General features: G+C 35.9%; 2 protein-coding genes across 4 annotated transcripts; one reads left to right on the top strand and one right to left on the bottom strand.

Annotated features, from left to right (window-relative positions):
• LOC112563196 (importin subunit beta-1-like) lies at positions 1-16,325 on the top strand. Of its 3 annotated transcripts, none has more exons than XM_025237005.1 (24): positions 1-200; positions 345-403; positions 1,782-1,964; positions 2,345-2,545; positions 2,663-2,739; positions 2,858-2,933; positions 3,120-3,179; positions 3,449-3,538; positions 3,835-3,945; positions 4,076-4,189; positions 4,407-4,578; positions 5,191-5,435; positions 5,588-5,718; positions 5,823-5,898; positions 6,320-6,391; positions 6,790-6,861; positions 7,095-7,242; positions 7,511-7,593; positions 8,240-8,347; positions 8,863-9,006; positions 11,726-11,831; positions 12,067-12,178; positions 12,388-12,546; positions 14,630-16,325. In XM_025237005.1, coding segments are annotated over exons 1-24 (2,640 nt in total). In that variant the 5' UTR covers positions 1-160; the 3' UTR covers positions 14,631-16,325. The 3 variants fall into 3 exon arrangements, with proteins under 3 accessions (XP_025092790.1, XP_025092780.1, XP_025092800.1); XM_025236995.1 differs by having other exon boundaries at positions 2-200; positions 12,064-12,178; XM_025237015.1 differs by having other exon boundaries at positions 2-200; positions 4,088-4,189; positions 12,064-12,178.
• LOC112563210 (suppressor of SWI4 1 homolog) lies at positions 16,171-25,015 on the bottom strand. Its single transcript, XM_025237027.1, is given in 11 exon segments — positions 16,171-19,926; positions 20,322-20,461; positions 20,732-20,875; positions 21,227-21,340; positions 21,457-21,564; positions 21,862-21,938; positions 22,192-22,245; positions 22,247-22,372; positions 23,224-23,367; positions 24,147-24,319; positions 24,879-25,015. Coding segments are annotated over 10 exon segments (1,017 nt in total). The 5' UTR covers positions 24,210-24,319; positions 24,879-25,015; the 3' UTR covers positions 16,171-19,879.
• Between the last annotated feature and the right edge of the window lie 531 nt (positions 25,016-25,546).

Raw genomic sequence — 25,546 nt, forward strand, 5'->3', positions numbered from 1 at the left:
TCTGTTTAGCACGGTGACTTACCCGGAATCTTGGGGAAGAGGATTTTGCGCGCACTCACATGGGTTTAGCCGCTTGACCTTCGAGTTTTGGCCAACGCAGGAGCCTTTCTTTTGTCAAGTTTGTAATTTTATATAGAAGGGTTAGAACACAAGCATAAAAATGGACCTGTTGACCGTACTTGAGAAGACAACATCGCCGGGTAAGTATAGGATCAGTTTGAAACAGCATGTACCGGGTGACATCCATTTTCTCTTTCGGTTAAACCGGTGCGGACTTATTATTAAATTAGCGATCTTCAGAAGCTGAAATATTCGTTTTTCTTTTTTATCATTTTCATTTACAGATACCCATGAGCTTGAAACTGCGCAGCGTTTTCTGGAACAGGCAGCACAACAAAATCTTGTAAGTTGTCTTGCAGTCAGTACCATGCGAATCAAGATGGCGGCGTGTAACGGATTGTCCAACGAGCACGAGGACAGATTATATTATTTTTCTTTGAACAAAAAAGCTGCCGATGTGTAGAATCTTTAATTGGTTTGGAATGAGAAATAAAATTGTTTTCTAAAGTTAAAATTTCTCACTAACGTATCAGATAGAGGGTATATTTCTTGGTTTCTTTTCGTGTGTCAATCGCCATAGTCCTCCATGCATTTTAGTGGTGTGTTAATATTTATAAAATCGACCTTAAACAAGTTCTTAGCGAGATGATCCTGAGGTATTTGCGAAGATCACAATATAGACATTAAAGATTCAGCAACGAATCATGATCCTCAGTAGAAGAACAAGACATCCTGGCTATAAATTGAGTGATTGAACAGAGCAACTTCCACAGATGTACAGTAATACATATTTTAAAAGATTAAAAAGCCTACATGTCTTCGCATTTCCAGATTTTATTTTTAATTAATGTAAGTTAAAAGAAAGAAACTAATATATTCCATTATAGAAAAAGCAGTACAAGGCCCATATAAAAACAGTACTTCAGTTAGTAATATCTAGTCAAGTTGTCTAGAACCTAGTAAAATATGAGGATTTAGTTGTTGGTGATCAGACAAAATAAGACTAACTGTCAAATTTTTTTAAACCATTTTTGTTTTTCCATTAATGTGGTTTACGGAATAATGAGATTTTATAATGCACAGCACAGCGACCAAGATAGGTCGCACTCATGTCTTATCAAACAACTTTTAGATTTAAAAAAATGTGTTGGGGACAAAAGTGCATAATAAATTTTTTTCTCTTGTTGCTAATGAAAACTTCCGATTTTTAAAGACATCAGAAACTTAAGAAGTGAGTGAATCTCATGAAAACTAATATCAGAGGTACAGTAGTACTCACTAGAATGAAAATTAAGAAAAATATTTCTGTCCTGAAGGATAAATGATAACATTTTTTTATAGTATTATGGAAGCTCCAAATACAGTGTGAGGGCAAAGAATGGGGGATGGCAAGAAGTGAACATGTAAATAAGAAACAAAAAACACAGGTGATACACAGAATGGAGGGGTAGAGAAGTAGAAATTCACCAGCACTTAAGATGCAAAAAAAAAAAATTGGCCAAAGTAATATTTTAAAATCTGAGATAAGGGTTTAAACAAAAGAATAGGGGAGACTACCAAATTGGGGAGGGAGAAGCTGCAAAAAAGAGAAAAAGCTGGGATAAACTATGTTTTTATATTGGCACATCTTTATGGTGATTTACATATGTAGCCAATAATTTCAGATTGCCTGTTGTATCTGCAAGATAATTGTTTATTTATGATGGTGTTTTGGATTGCAGCCAGAGCTTATGAAACAGCTGTCAGACATCTTAAATCATGGAGGCAACAGTCCTGTGTCACGCATGCAAGCCGGTCTACAGTTGAAAAACGCCATCTATTCCAAAGACATTACCATCAGAACTTTGCACCAGCAGAGGTGGCTACAATTTCCTGATGAAATTAGAAGCCACATCAAGCAAAATGTAAGTTAAATGTGGAAAGAATTATTCTGCTTAATATTTTGGCTTTGTATTAAATTACTCCTTGAATATATCTTTGTCCAGTAAGTTGAGCTCATTTAAAAAGTACAGATCTCGACAAAAGATTTAATGTTCATCTCTACATTGTACATGCAGCATTGACTGGCTAAGTGACCACTTAGAACAGCCTATTTTCAACACTGTGTAGTAAAGACTATTAGTTTGAGTCTTTGTTACACCTTGAGAGCATAGGCCCCAAGGATTGTCTGTTGCTAGTTAGCAATTTTTGTAGCAGATATTGATGTGGCCTTCCCTGCTTTTTCCAGTTGGTGGTTTGCTGTTTTATAAATATATATATTTATAACTTTTATCCCCCTTATTAGGTGCTGGACAGTCTTGGAACTGAAAGTTTAAGGCCCAGTTCTGCTGCCCAGTGTGTTGCATGCATTGCATGTGCTGAACTGCCACATGGCTTATGGCCAGAACTCATCTCCTGTCTTCTTCGAAATGTCACAAATCCCTCTTCAACTGAGATGATGAAGGAATCAACACTAGAAGCCATAGGCTATATTTGCCAGGATATTGTGAGTTGAATTTGCTGTAATTTTTTCCTCATAGCAATTTTGTATCATTTGTTTAGCAATGAGTCAGAATTATTTTTCTTGCCAACTGTAACCCTGGAAACATTTCTTTTTTTACAGGAACCAGAAATTTTGCAGCCCCAGAGCAATGAAATTCTTACAGCTATTGTGCATGGCATGAAAAAAGAGGAACCTAGGTAAGAAGTATAGACTTGTATATTTGGAAGTTTTGAATGAATAACGTTTTTAGATTGTGCAGTGAAACATCGTTTAAACCTATTCCATTTAAGTAAGGCTTTTTTTTTTTATGTGCAGCAACCATGTGCGACTTGCTGCCACAAATGCACTTCTGAATTCGTTAGAGTTTACAAAACCCAACTTTGATAAAGAGGTATGCTGTTTACTTTTTTGGGTGGTGAAGTGGGAATCATTCTCTGTATTTTGTATATGAGCATCTCAGTTTGTTTTTTTTCAAAGATGTTTCCATTGAAGCATTTCTTGAGTTATCTCACTTTTTAGTCCCCTGAATAATCTGTTAGCTAGTAATATGATTATCTTTTTATACATTTTTGTGCAGACAGAGAGGCACTTTATCATGCAGGTTGTTTGTGAAGCAACCCAGTCATCAGACACGCGGGTAAATTTTCCCTTATCTTTTTATATTATGATTCACCTCGTTTGAAAAAAAAACTTTCTTTGGGTGATTATATGCCGGGGGATGGGGGGTATGTAATGTGACCAGGGGATCAGATAAACATTAATCCAACTTGAATAAAAGCTTTACTAATTAGAAAAACTATTCAAGTTTGAGATAGAAGTCTGGATAAATAATCGTAGAATATTGCATACAATTTATCAGTCTGCTGTGTCCTTGAATTTTACTTGAATGCACTTTTCTTCTTTCAGGTGCGTGTAGCAGCATTACAGTGTCTGGTGAAAATTATGTCTCTCTTTTACCAGTACATGAAACACTATATGGGACCTGCTTTGTTTGCAGTAAGTTTTTCAAGGGATGTAATTTTTAGTTGCTTTAGTTATGATTAGTAAGGCATATGCTAAGGTTCAGTCTCACAATATTCTATGACCAGTTCTAAAGATTCAGCTGCAGAACCGGTCGATGTTGATGAACTAAACACCAACCTTCTCTAACTCAATTATTTTCATTGGTTCCTTGAAGCTTCGACTTAAAGAAGTTCACCTGTGTATATCAATTTTTGTTTTATGGGAGAAGAGCAAGTACATTTTAGTAAGGCTTTTAAATGATTTGTAAAAAAAATTTTTTTTTTTTGCAGATTACAATTGAAGCAATTGAAAGTGATGTAGATGAAATTGCCCTCCAGGGTATAGAATTTTGGTCAACAGTCTGTGATGAAGAGGTGGATCTAGCCATAGAGCTCTCAGAGGTATGTTTCAGGAATTTCTTAAAACAATTCTTTGAGGATGGTCAAGCATTTTCGACCGGTAAAATTGTGTTAATAGAATTGTTATATCTTGCTTATTTAATGGTTTGACTTTCATTACAACATAAAGCAGTTTGATGTGCAGGCAGCAGAGCAAGGCAGACCCCCTGAAAGAACCAGCATGTTTTATGCCAAGGGTGCTTTGCAGTATTTAGTGCCACTCCTGCTTGGAACCCTCACAAAACAGGTAGCTTTTATATTTCACTCCTTACATTTTTTTTTTTAATGTAGTGTTGACAAAGTAGTAAATGCCACTAACTATAGCCTAAGCATAAAATGAGCTATCATTTCTGCTAAAATGGGTATTTTGGGTTAGAATGTTCTTTTCTGAGAGAATATCTTGCATAGATATTAATAGATTCTTATAATGAATTCAAGTTCAGACAGTTCTTTGCTATCTGCAGGAAGAGTACGATGATGATGACGAATGGAACCCGTGCAAAGCAGCTGGTGTCTGCTTGATGCTGATGGCAACATGCTGTGAAGATGATGTTGTACCATTTGTTTTGCCTTTTGTCAAAGATAATATTCGACATGCTGACTGGCGTTTCAGGGATGCTGCCGTCATGGCATTTGGTCAGTATTTAATTTGGTGACATTGAAGTTGGAAATAAAAGGTGTTGATGTTAACTCTGTAGTGCACATAAACTTTTTTCCCCCACCCCATCCCCCCAGGCAATACTTGAAACTTATAAAAACAAAGAAAAGAACACAAAAAAGCTAATTGTTTCTGAGCAAGAAAGCTATGAAATTTATAGTCCTGGCCTCCTTGTATAGACTTAAATTACATAGGATGTCAAATGTAGCATAAACACAGAAATATATTTTTCAAATGATACCAGATATATTTTAAATCTTTAAATTTCGGTTTTCAGTGCAAGGGCTAACATGCAAAACGATATATCTCAAGATAGGCTTGTGCTACAGCATTTAAAGTTTGCAGTTTTATTTAGAAATACATAAGCTACATGATGATGGATAGAGATTATGGTATAAACATTGCTTTTGATGAAATTAACACTTAAAAAGTCTCTCGTTGCTGCTTTCATGTGGGGGGGGGGGGGACTATGATTTTTTTTTGTAACTCCTAGAAATTTTTAGATATGAAAATGAGAAACATCATTTATATCATTGCCTCTAGTTTACAAAATTTTTTTTTTTTTTTTTTTTTTTGGTTTCGCTATGTAGGCTCCATTCTGGAAGGTCCTGACCCAGAGAAACTGAAGCCTATAGTTGAGCAAGCTATGCCAATGCTGATTGAACTGTTGAGTGATGGCAGCGTCGTGGTTCGAGATACAGCTGCTTGGACTGTTGGTCGTGTCTGTGAGATGCTTCCAGATGCCGTCATCAATGAGAACTGCCTTAACTCACTGCTGCTTGCCCTTACCAAAGGCCTCGAGGCAGAGCCACGTGTTGCCAGCAACATTTGCTGGGTAAGTTTGTTGCTGTTATGTTTGTGGCTGCACGAGTTGGTAAGGCAAGAAAAATAGAAGCATGGGATTTCCTTGTGCAAATAATCATGCATATAATTGTGTTTATGAATTCCTTTGTAGCAGTAATTTTAGAGTGTTTACATGATTTTCAGGCTTTCTCTAGTCTGGCAGAAGCTGCTTATGAAAATGCAGAGACTTCAGATGAAAACTCAGAACCAAATACTTACTGCTTGTCAAGTTATTTTGAAACCATTGTACAAAGACTGCTTGAAACCACAGATAGGTAAGTTTCTTTAAAGCTCTCATATTAACAAAAATTAAAAGAATTATGTTTTCCCTCTTTGTACAATTTTTTTATACCTAATGATCATCCATTTCCTTTTTCAGGCATGATGGCAATCAGCATAACCTTCGAAATGCTGCGTATGAAGCTTTGATGGAGCTGGTAAAAAATAGTCCAAAGGTAACTCACTCAATGCAGGCAAAATTGACACAGTTGATCGTTTCAAACAGTTGTGGTGGCTATAAGTACAATTTATTTAAACGTTTGTACCTACAATACAACCAATTATCAGTGACACCCTTTCAGAGAACCTTTTTTTCAACATAAAGATGTTTTAAGAAATATAGCTTTTTGCTTTCTCATAATTTTTTGTCTGAATTACAAATATAGAAATCACTTACACAGCCAATCTAAAATTTTAATTGGTGTATTTTAAAAGAACCAAACAAAAAATTGATTTAAGGCACTTAGATATAAAATATAAAATTATATAAATATAAAATGAGGAAGGAAGAGAGACTTCTTTTGATTCAATAGAAATTGTTTAAGAGTAGTTACTTTGTAGTTACTGTTTTAAACGCAAAGTGTGCTTCTTGTGCAGGATTGTTATGTGATAGTACAAAAGACAACAGTGATAATCATGGAAAGGCTGGAAAGAGTTCTTGGAATGGAAGTGAGTCGTAATTTCTGGATTACATTAATGTTTTCAGACATTTATGGTGATAAGCAGTGTTAAGAAGAAAATGTTTGCCACTATTATGTTTTACCTTGTTAAGAGGAGAAAGGAAGCGTTTGAATTTAAATGTCTAAATTTTATGACAAATTGCAGTTGCATAATTAATAAATACCCGTTGTCATTTATTTATTGAAAAGTAATACACATTGATAGTTTGCTTGATTTTGTATTAAGGCAGGTCCTAATGATCACCTGTGTGCATGTGTGAATAACATTTTTTTTAATTTCTCACGATTTATTTACCAATTATTTAAATGGAATCAGTGTTTTGAAAAAGCTGAATAGGGGCAGAGGCTTGCAGGCTATTATTTGTGCATTATTCTGTTGTGATGCAGTCTGCCATACAGTCTACAAATGATCGTGTCCAGTTCAACGATTTGCAGTCACTTCTCTGTGCCACACTACAGGTATTTAGGAGCATTTTATGACTGAATAATGTTCAGTTAACTAATTAACATGCTGTAGAATCTTGCATCAAGTTACCTCTGGTTATCTTTAATTTTTCCTGTTTACAGTATTCTCCAGTTTATATGTAAACATATAAATCTGATGTGCGTCATCAGCACACTTAAATCTGTTGAAGGTGGTAATAAGAAAGTCACTAGACAACCTAACTTTTAGCACTGACTTTTTATTTCAGAGCGTGTTACGAAAGATGACACCTGAAGATGCCCCCAAGATTTCTGATCAGGTTATGACAGCACTGCTGAGCATGTTCCAAAACACTAGTGGAAAAGCTGGCAGTGTGCAAGAGGATGCTTTATTAGCAGTTTCGACTCTTGTGGAAGGTCTGTTTAATTCCTTGTAGTTCAGTGATCTTGGTACTTGTAAATCTCCCTTCTCGACACTTCATTATTTATTCACATAAACAGTGTTAGAAAATAATTTAGAAATTTACATAATAATCAGCCTCACTTGTTTGACTAGCAGAAAGTTTGGAAGAATGGATTTTTATTTTGTCAAATGCTTTTTTTTTTTTTTTTAATTTAAAAATTGTCCCTGAATTCCAGATTCTTGATGCTGCAGTGACCCTTTCGATTTTAAATTTTCTTTCAGTGCTTGGAGACAAATTTGAAAAATATCTTGAGGCTTTTAAACCATACCTGCTTCTGGGGCTTAAGAATTATGCAGAATATCAGGTAAATACCAGGCAACTTTTTAATTGCTAAATGAGGTGTCTTTGCATATATTTAAATGTTTGCACAATTTTGGCGCAAAACAGTGGAGCTCTTGCCACCTACCCACCATTTAATCTTTAAAGTCTGCCCTGAAGATGCACACCTTTTCCTTTAGCATTACTTCTAACAGTCTCCAGAATACTATTCCTTTTTCGACACCCTCTTTCCCTTTCCGTTTATTGCTACTTCCCTACATGTCTTCCTTTGCTGAATCATGACACTCGTAGTTCTTGTTACCTAATTCCTCTTTGTGTTTTCTATATTTGTCTTTCATTAATCATCAGTAGTGTTCATCCTTTAGTTTGTTGGCCATGTCTTATTGTGTTGAGCACAAAGCTCTTTACAAGCATGAGTATGCATTATACAAATCCCTCATTAATTATTATTGGAGATTTAATCCTTTCCAATCAGTTTTCTTTTTTAGGTTGAACTGCTATACTCCCTATAATAAAAATTTGAAATATCATTTGCAGGATGCATTTCACACTGAAAATCAGTTTAATGCATATGAACATAAGGAAAAACAATTGCCTCGTGTAAAGAGGCGAAGTTGCCATATTAATATATTGAGTTGCAGATTTTATGCACAGATGGCTTAATGTTACAGGTTTGCGTAGCTGCCGTTGGTCTTGTTGGAGATCTTTGCCGAGCTTTGGGTATCAAGGTACTGCCATATTGCAACGAGCTTATGATGATGCTTCTTGAGAATCTAGGGGTAAGTAAAAAATAAAATGCAGTTATCAGCCTTTTAAGTAAAAATAAGGCTCAAAGTCTGAGCACACACTGGAGACAAGAAGGGTCCAGATAAAACCATGAATAATTCTAGGCTGCGGCCTTGCAGGATACCCACAAAATTTTGCTGAGAGGTGCTTGAATGTCGTTGCTGGTGTGCATTTGAATGTGTGATGCGACACTTCTGAAATAAGTCATTCTTCGCGCTAGTTTGACAACGACCCTCTAGAACAGACCTGGGCAAACGCCGGCCCGCCTGCCAGTATATATACTATATATTACAGCATTGGGTAAAACTGTTAACTACATTAGTCCGGCCCTCTAAAACCATCCCAATTTCTCATGCGGCCCCTTGGGAAAATTAATTGCCCATACCTGCTCTAGAATCTATTCTGATGATTGCACAGATTTTAAACTGACCGGTTATTATCTTAGTATCATAATATTGTTGAATTGAAAATATGACACCCTTTTCATTTAGTTCAATGGCTCTTTCAGAATGAAAATGTACACCGGTCCGTGAAGCCACAGATCTTGTCAGTTTTTGGAGACATAGCTCTTGCCATCGGACCTAACTTCAAGCCATACCTTGAAGTAGTGCTTACAACTCTTCAGCAGGCCTCACAGGCCCAGGTGGATAAGGTTGGTTTTAGAAATATTTTACATTTATATGTATATTCCTGTGTAGTCTAAGACAGTTTTCGTGCCAAGCTCCTGCTAATCTGTGATGAATATATGGCTTATGGTGAAAAGCTATGACCACAAAAACAATTTTCTGCTGAGGTTTGCACAGGAGAAGAATAAGAAATGTTTGCAATCATGAAGGCTATCTTTTCCTAACATGATAGAAATTTAAACCTAAAAATCCTGTGGACAAGTTCCTATACTTATTTGATAGGGCAGGCTTGAATGTAGACAAAATTCCCTCTTGCCATTAAGGTGGGATCCCTATACCAATGGACTAAAATATTTGTTTTTAATCATTTTTTAAGTTTTAGACCATAGAGTGTTGAAATACCATATATGTTGCACATGAAAAATGTTTTTGGGTACCTACAATGAAAATTTTGATTTTAATCAACGTTTTTCATTCAAAACGTACAAGTATTTCAAAAATCAAGACACACAATACCATATGTCATACAACAAAACTTTTAGTGTTTTTATAAACTAGAGACAGTAATCTAAAGCTTGACGGAAAAAACTTTCCGTTATCTTAAGAGGTGTAGGAGATATAACCAGTCGAACATGGTACCCACCTGTCGACTCGGCAATTGTACTTTTTTATCTTTTCAAAAGTCAATATCAGCCAAATTAATGTTTCTATCAAGATATTTCTTCCGTGAAGCTTTAGTTTATACATTTCTAAATAAAACTGCAAAATTTGAATGTTGTAGCATGATCCCATCTTGAGATCTGGTTTTTTTAATTCAAGCCGTTGCATCGAAAACGGAAATCAGAAAAATTCAAGTTTAAAGATTGAAAATGAATATATCCTGTATCAGATTATTTTTGAAAAATATATGACTGAGTTTATATGTTACAATTGGCATCCTACTATGTAATTGAAGTCTATCCAAGTATCCCAGGACTATATATTTAACTTTAACAGCTTTCTAGCTCGGAAACCATTAGCTTTTTTTGTTCCTTTTATTGCTTTCTTGGTGTCTGGATTTCAGGTATAGCCTTATAATCTGCTTGTCTTTATTAGATTAAGCACCATTTTACTTAAGAGTTCATGCACATTTGCTTATTTATTTTAATGGTTTGTCGTTTATCATCACAATATTATTATGAGGTTAGCATATTTCTTTACCGCATAGCCAAATTTATTGAAACTTCCACGATTTACCTGATAGTGACGCTACTGTTAAGTTTCCATTTCTATGTAATCGTGATCAAATGGTTATGGGCAGGAAATATCCATCAGAAAACTTTTATAGTTCGTTCTGCCACAAAAACAGGTTGGGCAAAAATCTCCAGAAATGTTTATTATATCGTACAACAAGTGTACTCAGTAAGCGAGGCATGGAGGAGGGTTGGAGAACAAAAAGTATTTATGGACTCGCTAAATAAAATTTACAGTGTGCCGTATCGTTGCGTTTCAAAATTTATAATAAAAACCTTTTAAAATCTTAAATTTCCCCACATTTAAAAGATGTTACTATCGGAATTTTATTAAATTGTCAGGGACGGTCGTTACTTGCACGTCATCGCGATGTCATTTCGGCATGTGCTACTTCCCAACACTCGTGTTATTTCGTTGTGTAGTCGCTGTATTTCGCTTTTTCAACTCCAAAGAATGTTTCTTACGGCATGACTTATTTTTCTCACTCATAAATTCAACGATATTTAATAAACTATGCGCCTATCACAAGTGAATTGGAATGAATCGACAAATGTCAGCCATTTTGATGTCGACGGAAGTGTTCATTGCTAGGGTCAAGACCCAATCGGATCGCGCCGTTTCAAATTTTGCACCGGAAACTACATTGTGAGCCAATAGCAGTGGACAATACGAAAAAGAGTGACCTCATTTCGTTAAAAATAGCTTAGAAACTATTTTTACCATAGGCCTTTTACTTGTATGGTGAGCTAGGGGAGAGAATGCCGGTTCAAACGGTATACAACATGTCGGCTTTCGCGCGATTGAACTGTGCGTAACCAAGGCTCAAACAAGAGCCATTTTTGGTATCAGCACGCGGTTTGGAGACAAAATCGGTGGGGGTAGGTGTGAAAAAATATTTTATAAAGCATCAAAACACAAATTTTAAAACAAAAACACATCGGGATCTGTTTTAATATATGTCAAAGTATGCAAATCTGGTGTTAACTCAAAAACGACCACGGCACCAGAAAATCACATTTTACCGTATAGGGATCCCACCTTAAATAGTGCATGGTGGCTTATAATCTAGCTTTTGTATTTTATTGTGCTTTTCCATTATGATTTAACTTTTGGTGGTGTCTGTTTCTATGTTTACACTTCTGCTTTAATGCAATCTTTGGGAGCCATTTCTTACACAATGGTGGCTTTTTAACTTGCAGCTAATGTGTCATATCTTTTTAATTATGCCGTTTTCTGATCATTGATATTGCCCTGAATATTTTTTGTGCACTTGTTTGTACTTTTGCCGTCGGAATGGCATTTCTTTTTCTTTTAAACATTATAATAATTAGCTTAAAGTAGCGTCTTTCATCTGAACAGCAGGTAAATTTTTCTCAGTTTGGTAGATATGATGAGTCAGTTTTATGTATATTGCAAAAGAAAGTCCATGATGGTGTTTTGTAAGAAAGTACTGATGTAAAGAGAACAAAAGTACTATTACCCTGTATGCATGCTTGTGTGTTGTGTGTGCAGACAGACTATGATATGATTGACTACCTGAATGAGCTGCGGGAAGGCTGTCTGGAAGCGTACACTGGCATTGTGCAGGGCTTGAAAGGCGATGGGGAGCACATCAGCCGTGAGTGCATGCTTCAAGTTTAATTTGTGTAGTCATTTCATATGTGTCATTTCACAAACATGAAAACTATGCTTGCTTGCACCTTTGTGTGAATGCTGCAGGAAAGTTATTTGCCAGTGTACGTGACATCCCAGGATGCTTTCATGCTAAATTAGTTTTAATACACAATTTTAGTGTAAGATTACAAGCTTGTTGTGAAGAGTTTAGTTTTTGATGGTTATGTTTTGTGCAGAAGATGTTGCTCTTCTTCAACCACATGTTGCACACATCATTTCTTTCATGGAGCACATAAGTGTTGATGAAGACAAGAGCGACAGTAATGTTGCTGCTTGCTGTGGTTTGATTGGGTAAGTGCTGAGTTAGGTACAGTGAATCAATTTTGTTATGAGCCTCATGCCTGTGACCTTTGTCTTTTGACATATTTTTAACTTGTGTTTGTCAGGTATGGAGTGGTTGTGAGGTTTGTCCATTATTCCATGAGAATGATATATGCTTTTTCAACTATGATTTTAATGTTTGTGTTTTGTTGCTTCTCATACCTTGTTCTTTGCCACAGTGACCTGTGCGCCTCCTTCTCTGTATCCATATTGCCCATGTTGGAGAAGGAAACAATCCAGAGCCTTTTAACCCAGGGTCGACGTTCCAAGGTTCAAAAAGCCAAAACCCTGGCAACATGGGCCACCAAGGAGATTCGGAAACTGAAGAACACATCTTGGTTTGTACTTTCTCTTAGTTGATTTGGTTTTTTTTTTATTTGAATTAATTCTTCACAAAAGCACTAATGGTTAAGGTTCAAGGTCTGCTCCAAGTAAGGATGAACGCTTACAGTAAACAAACATCAGAAAGCTTCTATTCTGATGCATAAACAGGAGAGGCAACAGTGATCCTGAATTTAACACAAAACATTGCAATTAAAAGACTAAGTGTCAGGGCTTCTGCTTACGCAAAAAATTGCGTACAGTACGCATTAAAAGTTCGGAGGACCCCTTCAATTTTCGTCAATGGGGTCCCCTTCAAATTTGGGCAAAGAACATGGACCCCTTAAAAATCTGAAGAAGGGGTCCCTGGGACCCCAAAGAATTTAGCCTTGGCAGTGTTTTAAATAAAAAAAAGTTTTTACTTCTGGAATTTTTAAAATCATCAGGAGTCATCATTACCTGCATGTCATTGCAGTATTCGGCACATGATATTTCTCAGCCCTCCATTTATTTGACTAAATAGCAATAGCATTCTGATTTTAAGCATAACTTCTAGAGTAACTGCTGGGAGCCATTACAAAAATGGTGTACCAGCAGATGACATCACTTCTCTTGTTGTCTGATAACCCAAGTGTGACACAATTTAGCTCCTGCAAAAAAAAAAAAATTCTAAAATCACCCAGTTGAGGTAGTACATTAGAGGTCTCCGCCATATCTCCTAGGAAAGCAGGTCGGAACTAGGTGGACTCCGTGCTGAATGTGTTAAAAGTCTTTTTTTTCTTTTTTTTTTTTTTTAATTTAAAGTGCTCAGAACTAAAAATGTATTTGCTGTCAAATTCACCTGGTGGAAATAGGAAGTAATACCAATTCAAGCATTTTACACCATCTTCTATTATACATCAAATAAGGACTAAAAGTTAAACTGGGCCAAAAAAATAAACTGTTTTGAATTTGCCTTTTTTCTGGGCCCTTTCCGAAATTCAATGCTCTGGTGCAGTGAAAATTGTGCTAAGAAAGTAAAATCAAAGGGGTTTCTAGTTTCTATATTTTCACTGGGCAAGTAGTGATGCATTTGGGATTGCAATTGAAAGAAATCTAGACTATTGTTGCATTCTAATATGCAGTAAGGAATAATTCACATTCAGATAGACATTTGGAGCCATCTACAGCTTTGAGAATAAATGCAAGGTGAGTTAAAAAGAACCTATATTAATTCATTTAACTTAATCAAATAGTACACCATGACTAGTAAACCCACTTTTAGCATCAAGCATTTTGAATACTTAATATATCAAGCATCTTTTGACTACTCTTTTTAAATTGATCTGGAATATTTCAAAATTGTAATCTCCTGCAGACCTATGATGAAATCTTGCTCAGCTGGTGAACAACCTTGAGCCCATGATTAGTCTTGCTGAGGTTTGCTAAGGACTTGTATTATTATTATTGGATTTTTGATCAGTTTTTCATTAACACATTGATAATGCATCCTTGGTGCATAAAAATTGGTCATGAAAGCATTGCTCCACTTTTTGCATGAAAATAAGTCATTTAGCTTTTTAGACATTTGTTTCTTAGGTCTTGTGTACAATGAATTGTCAGATTTTTAAAATTATGGTGGTGGAAATTTTATTTTTTTAAATTGTAATAGAATTGCTTAAAATGCCTGTCTGAGGGTGGGGGTTACTTCCATTAGTGATCTGCGATGCATTGTCAGTAAAAAGTCCCTCAAAGTGAAATTAGGCAGTCTGTGAGGTAAACATTTAATCACAGTTATCTGTTGTGACCTTGTAGATTCCCAGAATGGTTGTGAGACTCCCAATGTCAGGATTGAAAGGATGGACATCTGGCATCTAAGGCAGATGCCACTGTTGAAAGACAATGAAAACTTAAGAATGAATTAAAGAATCTTAACTAATGTTTTCATTCTTATCCTGGTGTGCCTGGTAGTATGTTTTTTATGAATTTTCCAGATTCCCGTTACCCCATATAATATGAAATGTTCATAATTCATGTTCAGAATATGGATTCTTTTTTTTTTTTGACCTTATTTGAAATTTATATTGGCCAATTTTAACTTTTAAAATCATTCCTTTTCAGATGTGACTTCGTCCAACATTGCTGTGGACAGGCTTTCATCAGTCCGCAAAGTGGACATCAACATCACATACAGACAGACGAACAGACTTCAAATCTACCTTGCGCCAAGGTCTCAGCCAAGTGGTCGAGTGTGGGAGCGAAAGAGTGTGAGTGGTGGTCGGCCAGTGCAGCACTGCTGGTCTTGAACAATAACAGGACTGTCCCATTTGTTGAGTGCCTCGTGTGCCAAGGCCAGCCACAGCCAGTGACTGCATGTATCCAGGGTGGAACAGTTGAAGTGAGAATGTGAATGCAATGACTACAATCTCCGCAGGAAAAAAACCCAAAGGTTCATTTTGTGATGTTTCCACTTGAGAAAGGAAACTGGCTTTCCCCAGCTTAGTACTTCTGCAACATAACGGGTGTCCTAGAGCTTTTGTGATCCAGATGGCTACCTGTTCTGCATTCTGTAGTTGTTGCCAGTATCTACAGACAGGCAGGACCAGATGTGCATATCCATATGGCCTTCTGGAAGTCACCTTCTGTCATCAAGATTCTCTGTTTGGAACAACGCATACATGCACCAAATACTTGCAAGGCAGATGGCTTTATTCTCAAGTGAATCCAGCACAGCTGTGATGTGACATGATGTTCCAGACACTTTGCGCAAACCCTGCGCCCCAAGCTGTCAGAGATAGCAGGTGCATCATTAAGTCTTTCCTCCAAAGTGCTAAAGCAGTGCAATATAGTGCACAAGATTGGAGTTCACTGGCCCTCTCAGACTTTATTTCCTGTGTCTCAATTAGTGATAAGTTTTTTTCCTGCCATCCACAATTCTGTAACCATAATCCTTTTGTACAATATGAAATAAATTTGTCCACTGCTCTTAGCTGAACTTTCTTAATGGCATTTCTGCTGAAATCTTGTTTCTCATTTACCCAGTGAGCATTTATAGATACATTTTTTTATTTGAAGCACTTTGTTATTCACTGTACTTAATGACTTAAGAATCATTTTGTGGGTGATTAGCAGGCATTCCTTGTGTTTCTCACTCAGCGCCTTCCATTACCGAAATGCCCAAGGCAAATCTCACTGGTTAATTAGTTGGTTTTTTTTTGTAATACAAAGCATGTGTGGCATTGTAACAAGACCATGCAGTATTATCTGACAGCAATCTATCTTAGTTATAAATGGACATGAATTCCCCCTCTTCCCCTGCAACCCTTTTAAGGGCAACTTAAAAGCATGTGGTAAGGGTGGGAAATATAGCAGGAATATTGTGGTGGTGCTGGTGGGATACCCTTTAGGCGAAAAGTTGTTTCTAAATGCCCATGGCATTGTTAAGGGTGTTATTGATTGCTCTGCCCTGGCTGGGGAGGCTGGCTGAGAGATTGTGCGTGAATTGGTGTGGAAGTGTCTTCCCTTTCGAAAGACATGGACAAACAAACAACAGTACAATTACACAATTGAAAATGTAGAAGTATTGGACCTGTACTTTAATAACTATTGCAACATCACAGCTGTAGACAATGAAGAAAATTATCCAATGGGCTCCAAATTAATTTTTTTTTTTAAGCGTTCTGTCAATTGAGCTGACAGTAAATAAAGCAGGTTGGCTATATTTGCTCAATTGTGTGTGTTTATGCTGATTTTTATAAATTTGGATTGTATACCAAAAGCAATGTTAATGATCATTAAAAATATTTATGGCTTGTAATTCAAAGCATTTATATCTAATGGCATCATAGGTGAAACACATTCAGGTGTTTGTGATAATGCTTGTGTTTACAGACCTACAGCGCCGCCAGTTTAAAATTAAAGCACACTTATGTACAATACATAATAAACTACATAAAAGTACACAGTGAAGTACTTTCTTTGGAAAGAAAAAGGAGTCGTGAAGCTTACTGCATCAGCAAGGACTGGCCAGGCCTAAAGTTGTTTATTTGTAACCAGACTGAACCATAAATTGTGGTTTGAGGATTTGTCCTTGTGCAAGACCTGATCTGTGTTGCCCAAGACATGTGGCATGACTAGTCTACCTATATGATAGCTCCAATAATCAGTACATGTCATTAAATTGAGCTCTAAGTTAGAGGATTTAGCAACATGAAAAAAGGTTTATAAAGAAAAAGTATCAATACTAGGTTTTTGAATTTTAATGCAAAGCAAGAATAAATGGTGTACAGTTTTGAGTTATCACAATCCCAGAAAATGAAGCCAAAAAGAAAAAAAAATATGTAAAGGAATATCTGAGTGACAGCTAGTTTATGTGCCTTTGTTAAGGCGGCTTGGTTCTTTCTTTTGAGAGCCTGGCAGCTTGTAATAGACAACTATGAAATGAACATTTAATGGCAAAGGTGATCGGTAGGAACTTGGCGACCGACAGCTTTTCATGCACAACTGATTTTCCCATGTGTTAAGGCAACACCATACCAAAACAAGGACTGAAAATAATCTACAGGATACCCTTTGTGTGGTAACATAGTAATTGTACCTGTGACAGCTGCTCACACACTTTTGTTTAAAAAATCGAGGCGTTTGCTCTTACATTCATTTCAAATGCGAAGTTATTTGAATAATCCATCATAAAGCAATGCACATCTTTAGCAAAAACGTCTTGTATTTGGATTTATATAGTTGTCATGCCAGTTGAATGGTGAAATTGTTAGTGGAGCAGACAAATTGCAATAGACAGAAAGATAATCCCAACAACCTTTGAATACTTGCTAAAGAAGGTAAACCTTTATACTGGTTCATGTTTATATCAGCTTTCTATAAACACATGCCATTATTTGAAGTATTGACATTTTTACCTTTAAATTCCAAATTGAAACAATCATGTAGTTTATAAATATCAAGTTTGAAACGTCACAATGCATTTCTGCAACAGATGACTCTAATTCACTTTTGAAAGTAATGGTTATTTCTATGCCAATGACAGTTCTAGCATCATTGTTAAAAAAAAAAAAAAAGAGTTAAGCGATTCAGATAAGTTTGGGAGATTTTACAAGATGGCAGACCAAACAGCATTTTCGTGATATTTTAATTCTGCAAAGAGAAGAATATACATAAAACTTGTGTAAAGTTTATGACAACAATGCTCTACAAGAACATCAGTCTGATGATGGTTGACAAAATTCCATTCTGGCGAATTTTTATTTAAAAGATGCTACACATTACAGGACAAGACATTGCAGATTTAACATTCCACAAGACCACCTAAAGAAGCTTGAATATGTAAACAAGCTCAGTATTTGGGTTCCTCATGAACTTGAAGTTTATTTTACGATGCATGTGATAATCTGTGACATTAAATGTGAGGAAACCCCTTTTTTTTTTGGAAGCGACCAACCGATAGCTGGTGGTGAGAAGTGGATTGTATGATGCCCAAACGGTCTAGGTCTCGATGTTATGATTCACATAAAAGGTATAAAAATCAGTCATTCATCAGAGGGAGGTTATGCTCTCAAGTGTGGTGGGATTTTAAAGGTGTCTTGTTTCTTGAGATCCTACAAACTGATAGTTTAAAAATCAATCTGAATATTTACTATCAGCCACTGGACAGTTTGAACAAATCAATCATCCCAAAACATCCAGAGCCTGTTAATTGTAAAGGAGTTACCTTTCATCACAAAGTGAGACTACAGCCATCAAAAATTATTGGGGCTTGGATGGGATGTGTTACCACACCTACCATACTCATCTGACCTTGCGCTGTCAGACTTAGATTGTTTCACTCTCTTCAAAACTCCATGTGTGGTGCAACATTCAATTCAGATGAGGTTCTGAATCAACACCTTGTTCAGTTATTCAACAGTAAAAACAGTTTTTTGTTTGAATGAGGAATTATGAAACGCACTGAAAGATTGCAAAAAGTTATCGAACAAAATGGACAACATATTATTGACTCCTTTTTCTTTCATAAAGGACCTATGAAAGAAACATAAACGACTTATCCAACAACCCATTACAAAAGGAAATCTTTTATCCTATCAATGCTTTTGGGGCAATTAACAAGACAGCATTTTTCTATTCATTTTTTTAAATGTACGATTACAGAAATATAGCTGTGTGACAAGCTAATCTGAACTGTTACTAATGTAAAATGTTAAAAATGATTTTGCATACTTGTATAACTTACTAACATCTGGGTGTATATATATATTTACCTTTCATTAGGCATATCTACCTCTTCACATTACATGCTAAACACCCCCCCCCCCAACACAATAGTGTCCTACATCTTAATTCAAATCAAGTCCTAAGATCATAGTTGCCTTTACAATATACAATTGGAATATGGTTGGGGTTGCCATGACCAAAGTGAAGTTAATTTTTAATGATTTCTGTAGAATATCACAACATAAACAGCAAGAGGCAGGTTTTACTGAATTGACTAATTCAGAGACCACTTTTTTTTTCTTCTGAAAACACTTTTAAAGAAAATCACAAGACCTCAGGATAAAAAAAAAAAAAAAAATTGGTTTTACATTCACGTCAAATAAAAGTCTCTCTCTCTAAAATTGACTTATTTTAAACTCTTTAGTTTTTTTCAATTTTGTTATCTATAAATTTTTTTGTTTAATTTGTGACTTTATTCTTTTTGTATCATAGCCATCTGGTGGTTCAATGGTTAGTGCCTGTCATACAGTGAAGGTTGGCTGTTCTGAATTCAGCTCTTGTCTTGCATACACCCTTCTTTCTCTGCGCTCTTTTCTCTAGGCCAAATTAGGGTCATTTTCAACGTATTAAATGCATGTTCTGTACAGGAACAGGATACAAATGAAACTCCTGCTGTTAGTGATGAGGAAAATCACTACGTACACAGTTCAATTACAGTAGAAGAGATTCATGAGTTACATTTTGTGTTCGTGTGCCCACAACAGCTGTACATTCCTGAAAAATTCTACAAGCATCCTCAGTTTCATTTATTCATTTTATTTGCAAGTAACTGTCTAACATTTATCCAAAACGTTGCCTACTTTCTTTATAAAGCACTTCAGATTATGGAACACAATCTGCAAATTACTGATATTGCTAATAACAAATTAATGTATGTTTTAATTTTTAAAAAGTAAGGGCACTGCATTTATGTATTTTGTACTTTCATTTGGCACACACCCCCCCAAACTCCACCAACATCAGTTAGGGGTAGGAACCTACCAAAAAAAGAAATTGTCAGTCATTGTGATATTGCTCACATGATGGAAATATGAATGCTGATTCTTTTGGGGTGATTGTGAGAAAAAATACTCTCTTTGCTTTCTTCTATCCTTCTTCAGAAACTTTCCTTTTTTTACCCTTTGGAAACTGATCTGTGAAAAAAAGACGAATAACAAAATGTATGAAATGTAAATGCATAAATGTATCTGAACTATAAACATCTTCATTTCTGTAAACTTCAATGCTAAGGGCATGGAAAATGTAATTCAAGCATATCATCTTACAAGATATGATCTTTAAGCAAGTTGGCTGGACTGTTAACAATTCTGCTAATCAAAAAATTTTATCATAAACTGGCTAAATTAAATACTATCTGATAGCTTCGTCCCCAGAACTTCTCTAAGTAATGAACATCATTGTCTTCAAATACATTAATTTTTTTAATAAGTGATGTTTAATTTGCATATTAAAGCAGCCAGAAACTGCACACACAAAACCTCAAATGGTTATCAATTACATGCTGCAACAATTACACTTTAATGCATACCTGAATCGTTCTGAGGCTGTCTTTTCATAGCCTGCTTGTTCTTGATGCCTTGCAGGCTTTTTTTTTTATTCTCCTCTCTTAGGAGAGCTTTTTTCTTCACATTTTCTAGCTGTTCCCTTTTTCGTTTTTCTTTTAATATTCTGTTTTTTAGAAGCAGAAAAGAACAAAATTTCTGACATGAAGTAGGAAGGCAGTAAGACATTAATGTTGATGTGCATATCTTCAACATCTTGCTAAATTAAATGCTTATGGTTCACAAAAAGAAATCCATGTATAAAAGAATTTGCAACTCAGAATCTTAAAGAATTCAAAGCTTGCAGAGAAGAGTACTACAACTACATTTCTTCAAATTTTTACACTGAAAATATGGCAGAGGTAACAAACGTTTGTGTTGGTCTATCTCCACTCACCGTTTCTTTTCTCTCATAGCTTTTATAGATTCTGTTTCCTCTACAGATTTCTTCACAAATGCGTGAAAAAGTACAGCACCATCACAAATGCCCTCTTCTATTTTAACTAGCTGTAGTGTCAACCGAGGGCCCACCTCCTTTAATCTGAAGAAAAAAAAGTAAGTTACCAAGTGATCCATGTGTAAAAATTTCTACAAACAACCATAGTTTAGCTTTTCCTTGTTACGCCTTGAGGAGAACAGGGCCACAAACAACAATGACTGCACACAATTTACTGCAGGAGAGCAATATCACTCTTTAAACGTGTGCAGCGTTATATCATCAATGCTGTTCATACACAATTTTAGGAGGTACTGAAAGGTGTCTGGTTAATCTGACAAGTGGCTCAAGTTTGTGCAGATTTTGCAAAAGTATGCAAAGAGTTAGCAGTTAGTTGATAAATAAAAAAAAAAATACTGAACGATATATTATGTGTAAATAAAAGTCTAATGTTACCTAACAGCACTCTGTGTGGCTTTGATGTTCCCTCGTCCTCGAACCTCTTGCGGCAATGTAACCTCATTATGAGGACCATCCATCTCACCTTCACTTTCAGACAGATTTCCTCCCCTGGGAAGAAAACAATACAACCATGTTATAAGCAGGGGTCACAGTAATGCCCACTCAATATGATTGATTTCAACAATAAGCTATTTTTAAAAAAACCTACAATCAGCAGAACTTACCTCTCAATGTACTCACTAATGGTCTCAAAGCGGCTCATATTTGGCAACTTTGGTCTGATAAGCTTCTTGATGCTGCGACTGATGCCAACTGGTGCCAGCTTGATAAGGCTGAAACATTCAAGGTACAAGGTACCATTGCATGAAAATGCTTTGCGAATAGTGAAGAATATACACATTAAAAATTTTTTTCACATTTTATTTGGAATAGCTTAGCTTGTCGAGACTTCACAGAATATGTCTGTTATTAGACTAAATTAATAAACATGCGAAGTGCATCAACAATAAACTAAGAAATGAGGTGGGCTATATATATATAAAACACTCTGTAATACAACTATGCAAATGAGTTATGCATTCGCCATGTCAATCATGAACAATCACCACTGCAATTTCAGAAATACTTACTAGTGTCTGAAATCTAACAGTTTTGTATCCTTGTTATAGTTAACAAGGACACATCTCCTAATGGAGTCCATAACGACCTGTAAACACAATCCAGGAAACATCATTATTACATTAAAACATCACTTTAAGTTACTTAAATACTATTTTAACAAGCTCAAAAAAATTCTCAGGTTTTAAGTATTAAAAAAAACTCAGCTAAAAAAAAAAAAGATGCAATATCTGGTAATTGTTCGTGCAAAACAAAACATCAGTACTAATTATTATTATAATATAGACTACAGAACATATCAAAACTGAAAGACTGAAACCTCTGCAGCAAGTCATCATCACCTTATGGACATTTATTTTTGGAAACATTTCCTGGAACATTGCCTGTATAAGCTTTCAGTTCCATGTGCTCGCCTGACAGGTTGTTCATCACCAGAAGTGGCGGAGTCAAGAAAGCACTTTGCTCCACATTTGGGCGTTTGAGGTAGGATACAACATCACGTGCAAGGCAGTATTCATGAATCTATTAATAAAAATCAGTATAAAAAGGCTAAGAAGTGTTTATGTTTACATGAAAGTGTGAGACAGAACAAAACAAAAAAAAATCAAATCTTTACTTTCTTACTTTTCTACAAACTTGTAAGACCTTTTGTGCAACTTAAAATCACTAAGCTTTCAAGTGAGAAAAAAAAATAATAAAGGAGACCAAACTTTAAACAGCCATAATTTCTTATCTACTGGACTGACAGGGTTCAAATTTTAAACATTATTTAAAGATCATGTTTCTTTTAATCTATAATACAGCTGTCAATTAATCTTACATATAAAAATTTAAGTTGCATCTTTCTGTGACAGCTCCAAGTTGTGTCACTTCAAAGTTGATGGATTTTTTTATAAATAAGCACAGATTTAAACAAATCTTTGTCGATTTATTTCAACACACACACAAATATATATATACCCATACATATATTGATAATGATACCAATGCTTGTGAATGAGAACACAAAAACTGAACCAACCATCAAAATATACGGCACACAGAAAATTGCTAACCTGCTGCGATCGTTTTTCATTCATTCTCACAAAACATACATGATTCAGTCGCACATAACAAAGCCATACTCTGCTTAACTGATGAAAATTGTTGTTCCCTCTTGTGATTAAAAAAAAATTCTGTTCCTGATAATCCCTAAATTACTTGATGATTGGTTTGCATAAGTTTTTTTTTACCAGCAGAAAGTGTGACGGTACCTAATTTCATGGGCATCCCTCCTTAAACTCCACAAAGAGGTCAAAATCTTGGATTTTATGTCCTACAATTTAAACATTCTGATAAAGGTAGAAATAAAGAGCAGTAAAACTGTAACTTGCCTTGAATACAAGAGTGGGCCCCTGTGGAGTTGCTATGACACGCAGATATGGCCCATGTTCTGTTTTCGTAAGCATCAGCATGCGACTGACATGGAAGATCCCAGCAATGCTTGTGAGATCTTTTAATGTATTAGACTTTTTTACCTGACAACAAAGAAGCATAATTAAAGTTTTAAAGCTTAACATTCTCTCTTACTTACCTACAAGCAGCATAACAAAAAATCCTAAAATGCATTTTATAGATAAAAAAATCTCTTGCTATCAGAATAAATTCTTATCTTACACAGAATTCCCAGAATTTTTATTTAAAACTCGTACAGCACATTTGGTCAGAAACTAAGAAACAAAGAACGCCAAAGACGTATTTAAGCATGTCAAAATCAAAAACTAATCCTTTAAAGGAAGTTTCTGCATTCTCTATATTTGGCTTATGTGACTAACAGACATGCTAAGCACTTTCACAAACCACTTGAAGATTCACTAAAAAGACTAGATGCTTCATGCACATAAGCTGTACCTTGCCTACTGCTCTTTTAATATATAAGTTAAACTAAGTAAGGTGAATCCCGCATTATCTCGCTTTGTCGAGTCCCGCTTTTGACTACAACACCTTGCTTTCTGGAAGTCTGCCCGGTTGTCTTTAAAATAATACCGTACACTATAGTACTAAACTAAGTAAAGAATAATTTGTCCCACTACAACACCTTTTTTTCTTTTGATAACAATTGTGACTGACTTATGTATAAATTTGCATTGAAAATTTTTGGGATCTGCTTATGTGCAACAAGAAGCAAATTTGTACTTGGTCAAATAAACTCTGAGCTGTGGATGAATCAACTTGGTCGAATTGGTAAACAGTCATATCGATCATTTCTTTTCTGTGGCTTATCCATTACTATATTTGATCAGGTTGTAATAATTACTTGTAATTTTGAGGCTGTGAATGGTTCCATAACCTTCCTTATGTCTCTTGCCAGTTCTCTCATATGCTTGCCCACAAGACCTCGATGAAAGACGAATGAATGTGGGTTTTTTTCATCTGGATCTTGCAATTTTGTTTGACGATTTGCTGCCCTGGCCTTTTTAGCTGCCTTCCCTGCCATTTGATGAATTCACAGAAATGTTAGAATAGAATTAAATGAGTCGGTGAAAAGGCATTTTATTGATCCGAACATCTACTGCAATATACTATAACTACTACATCAACCTTTGTAATATTAATAATAATTACTTATATAACACATTCTCTACTGTGCTGTAGACTCGATGCGCTTTATAAATATTGTGTGAGGTAGGAGCAAGAGCCCTTGCGGCCCTAGTCTGCTCCACGAGGAGTAACAAGCAATGATCAGGAGAAAAGCCTGGGGTATTTCTGAATTTCGAGATTCCTCAGTTTATAATTTATGTGCGTGTGTATAAACCTCAACAGTAAAGTAAAAACTTGTTGATAAATTATGCATGTTTGCGCTACTGTTACATGCGTTATATAAATGTAACATTCGTCATTGTTGTTATTGTTATATCAGGAGCTATAATAAAAATAATAACAAGTAAGAATGTGAAGCGCAATAGCTCAGCCAATAGGCAAGTTCATTGCACGAAAGATTCACAAAGATGTAGAACGAACAACAACCATGCGGATAATTACAACCAACCCGTTTCTTTGGCATTCTCCGAATTACGTATCCAGCACCTTAATCAAACTTTTTCCCCAGAAACTGAAAATAACACACGTGTTAGGGGGAGAGTTTGGAATGATCTCCCTTACAGGAAGTGACCCCCACCCTTTCGCTGCCTGTGTATCATGTGATATGCAAATGAGGTCATAACCCTCCTGGGGTGTTTTACGCCAAAAGAGCAACTAAGGCAGCATCACGATAAGGCAGATGCCAAGTCAGAGAGAGAGAGACGAGATCGCAAGCCGGAGTAACCACACAACCCCCTCTCCTGACCCTGAGGACAGGTGTCACATACACAAAGTGTCCCGAGACAAGATCTGTGTGAACCAGAAACATTTCTCACTGCAGTGGTGAGAAATTGATTCTTAACCCACGTTACACAAGCTAATTCAAGAACAGAAACATACAGAGTAATCCTGACGAGAGCACAGGGGGGTCTATGGTTTTAACCGTGGCGCCCAGCGCTGTCAAGGGCCCGGCCTTGGTGTGGATTTTTTTTTCTCCGAGTACTGATGTCAAAACTTTAACTTTCTTCCGGCATTTATATTGGAAATTGAATGCTACATATATACATCCACGAAAGTTATTCATTCACATGCAGAAGTTGAGTGTTGAGTGTAGATATTGAGATTCGAAAGTTGTAG

Source organism: Pomacea canaliculata, linkage group LG1, assembly GCF_003073045.1.
Source record: "Pomacea canaliculata isolate SZHN2017 linkage group LG1, ASM307304v1, whole genome shotgun sequence".
In the NCBI taxonomy this organism is placed as follows: domain Eukaryota; kingdom Metazoa; phylum Mollusca; class Gastropoda; order Architaenioglossa; family Ampullariidae; genus Pomacea; species Pomacea canaliculata.

Bases quoted from the DNA above. Each gene is read 5' to 3' on its own strand.
- LOC112563196 (XM_025236995.1), top strand. From the start codon at position 161: ATGGACCTGTTGACCGTACTTGAGAAGACAACATCGCCGG. The intron at 404-1,781 runs GTAAGTTGTCTT...TTTGGATTGCAG, and splicing joins AGGCAGCACAACAAAATCTT to CCAGAGCTTATGAAACAGCT. The intron at 5,436-5,587 runs GTAAGTTTGTTG...CATGATTTTCAG, and splicing joins TTGCCAGCAACATTTGCTGG to GCTTTCTCTAGTCTGGCAGA.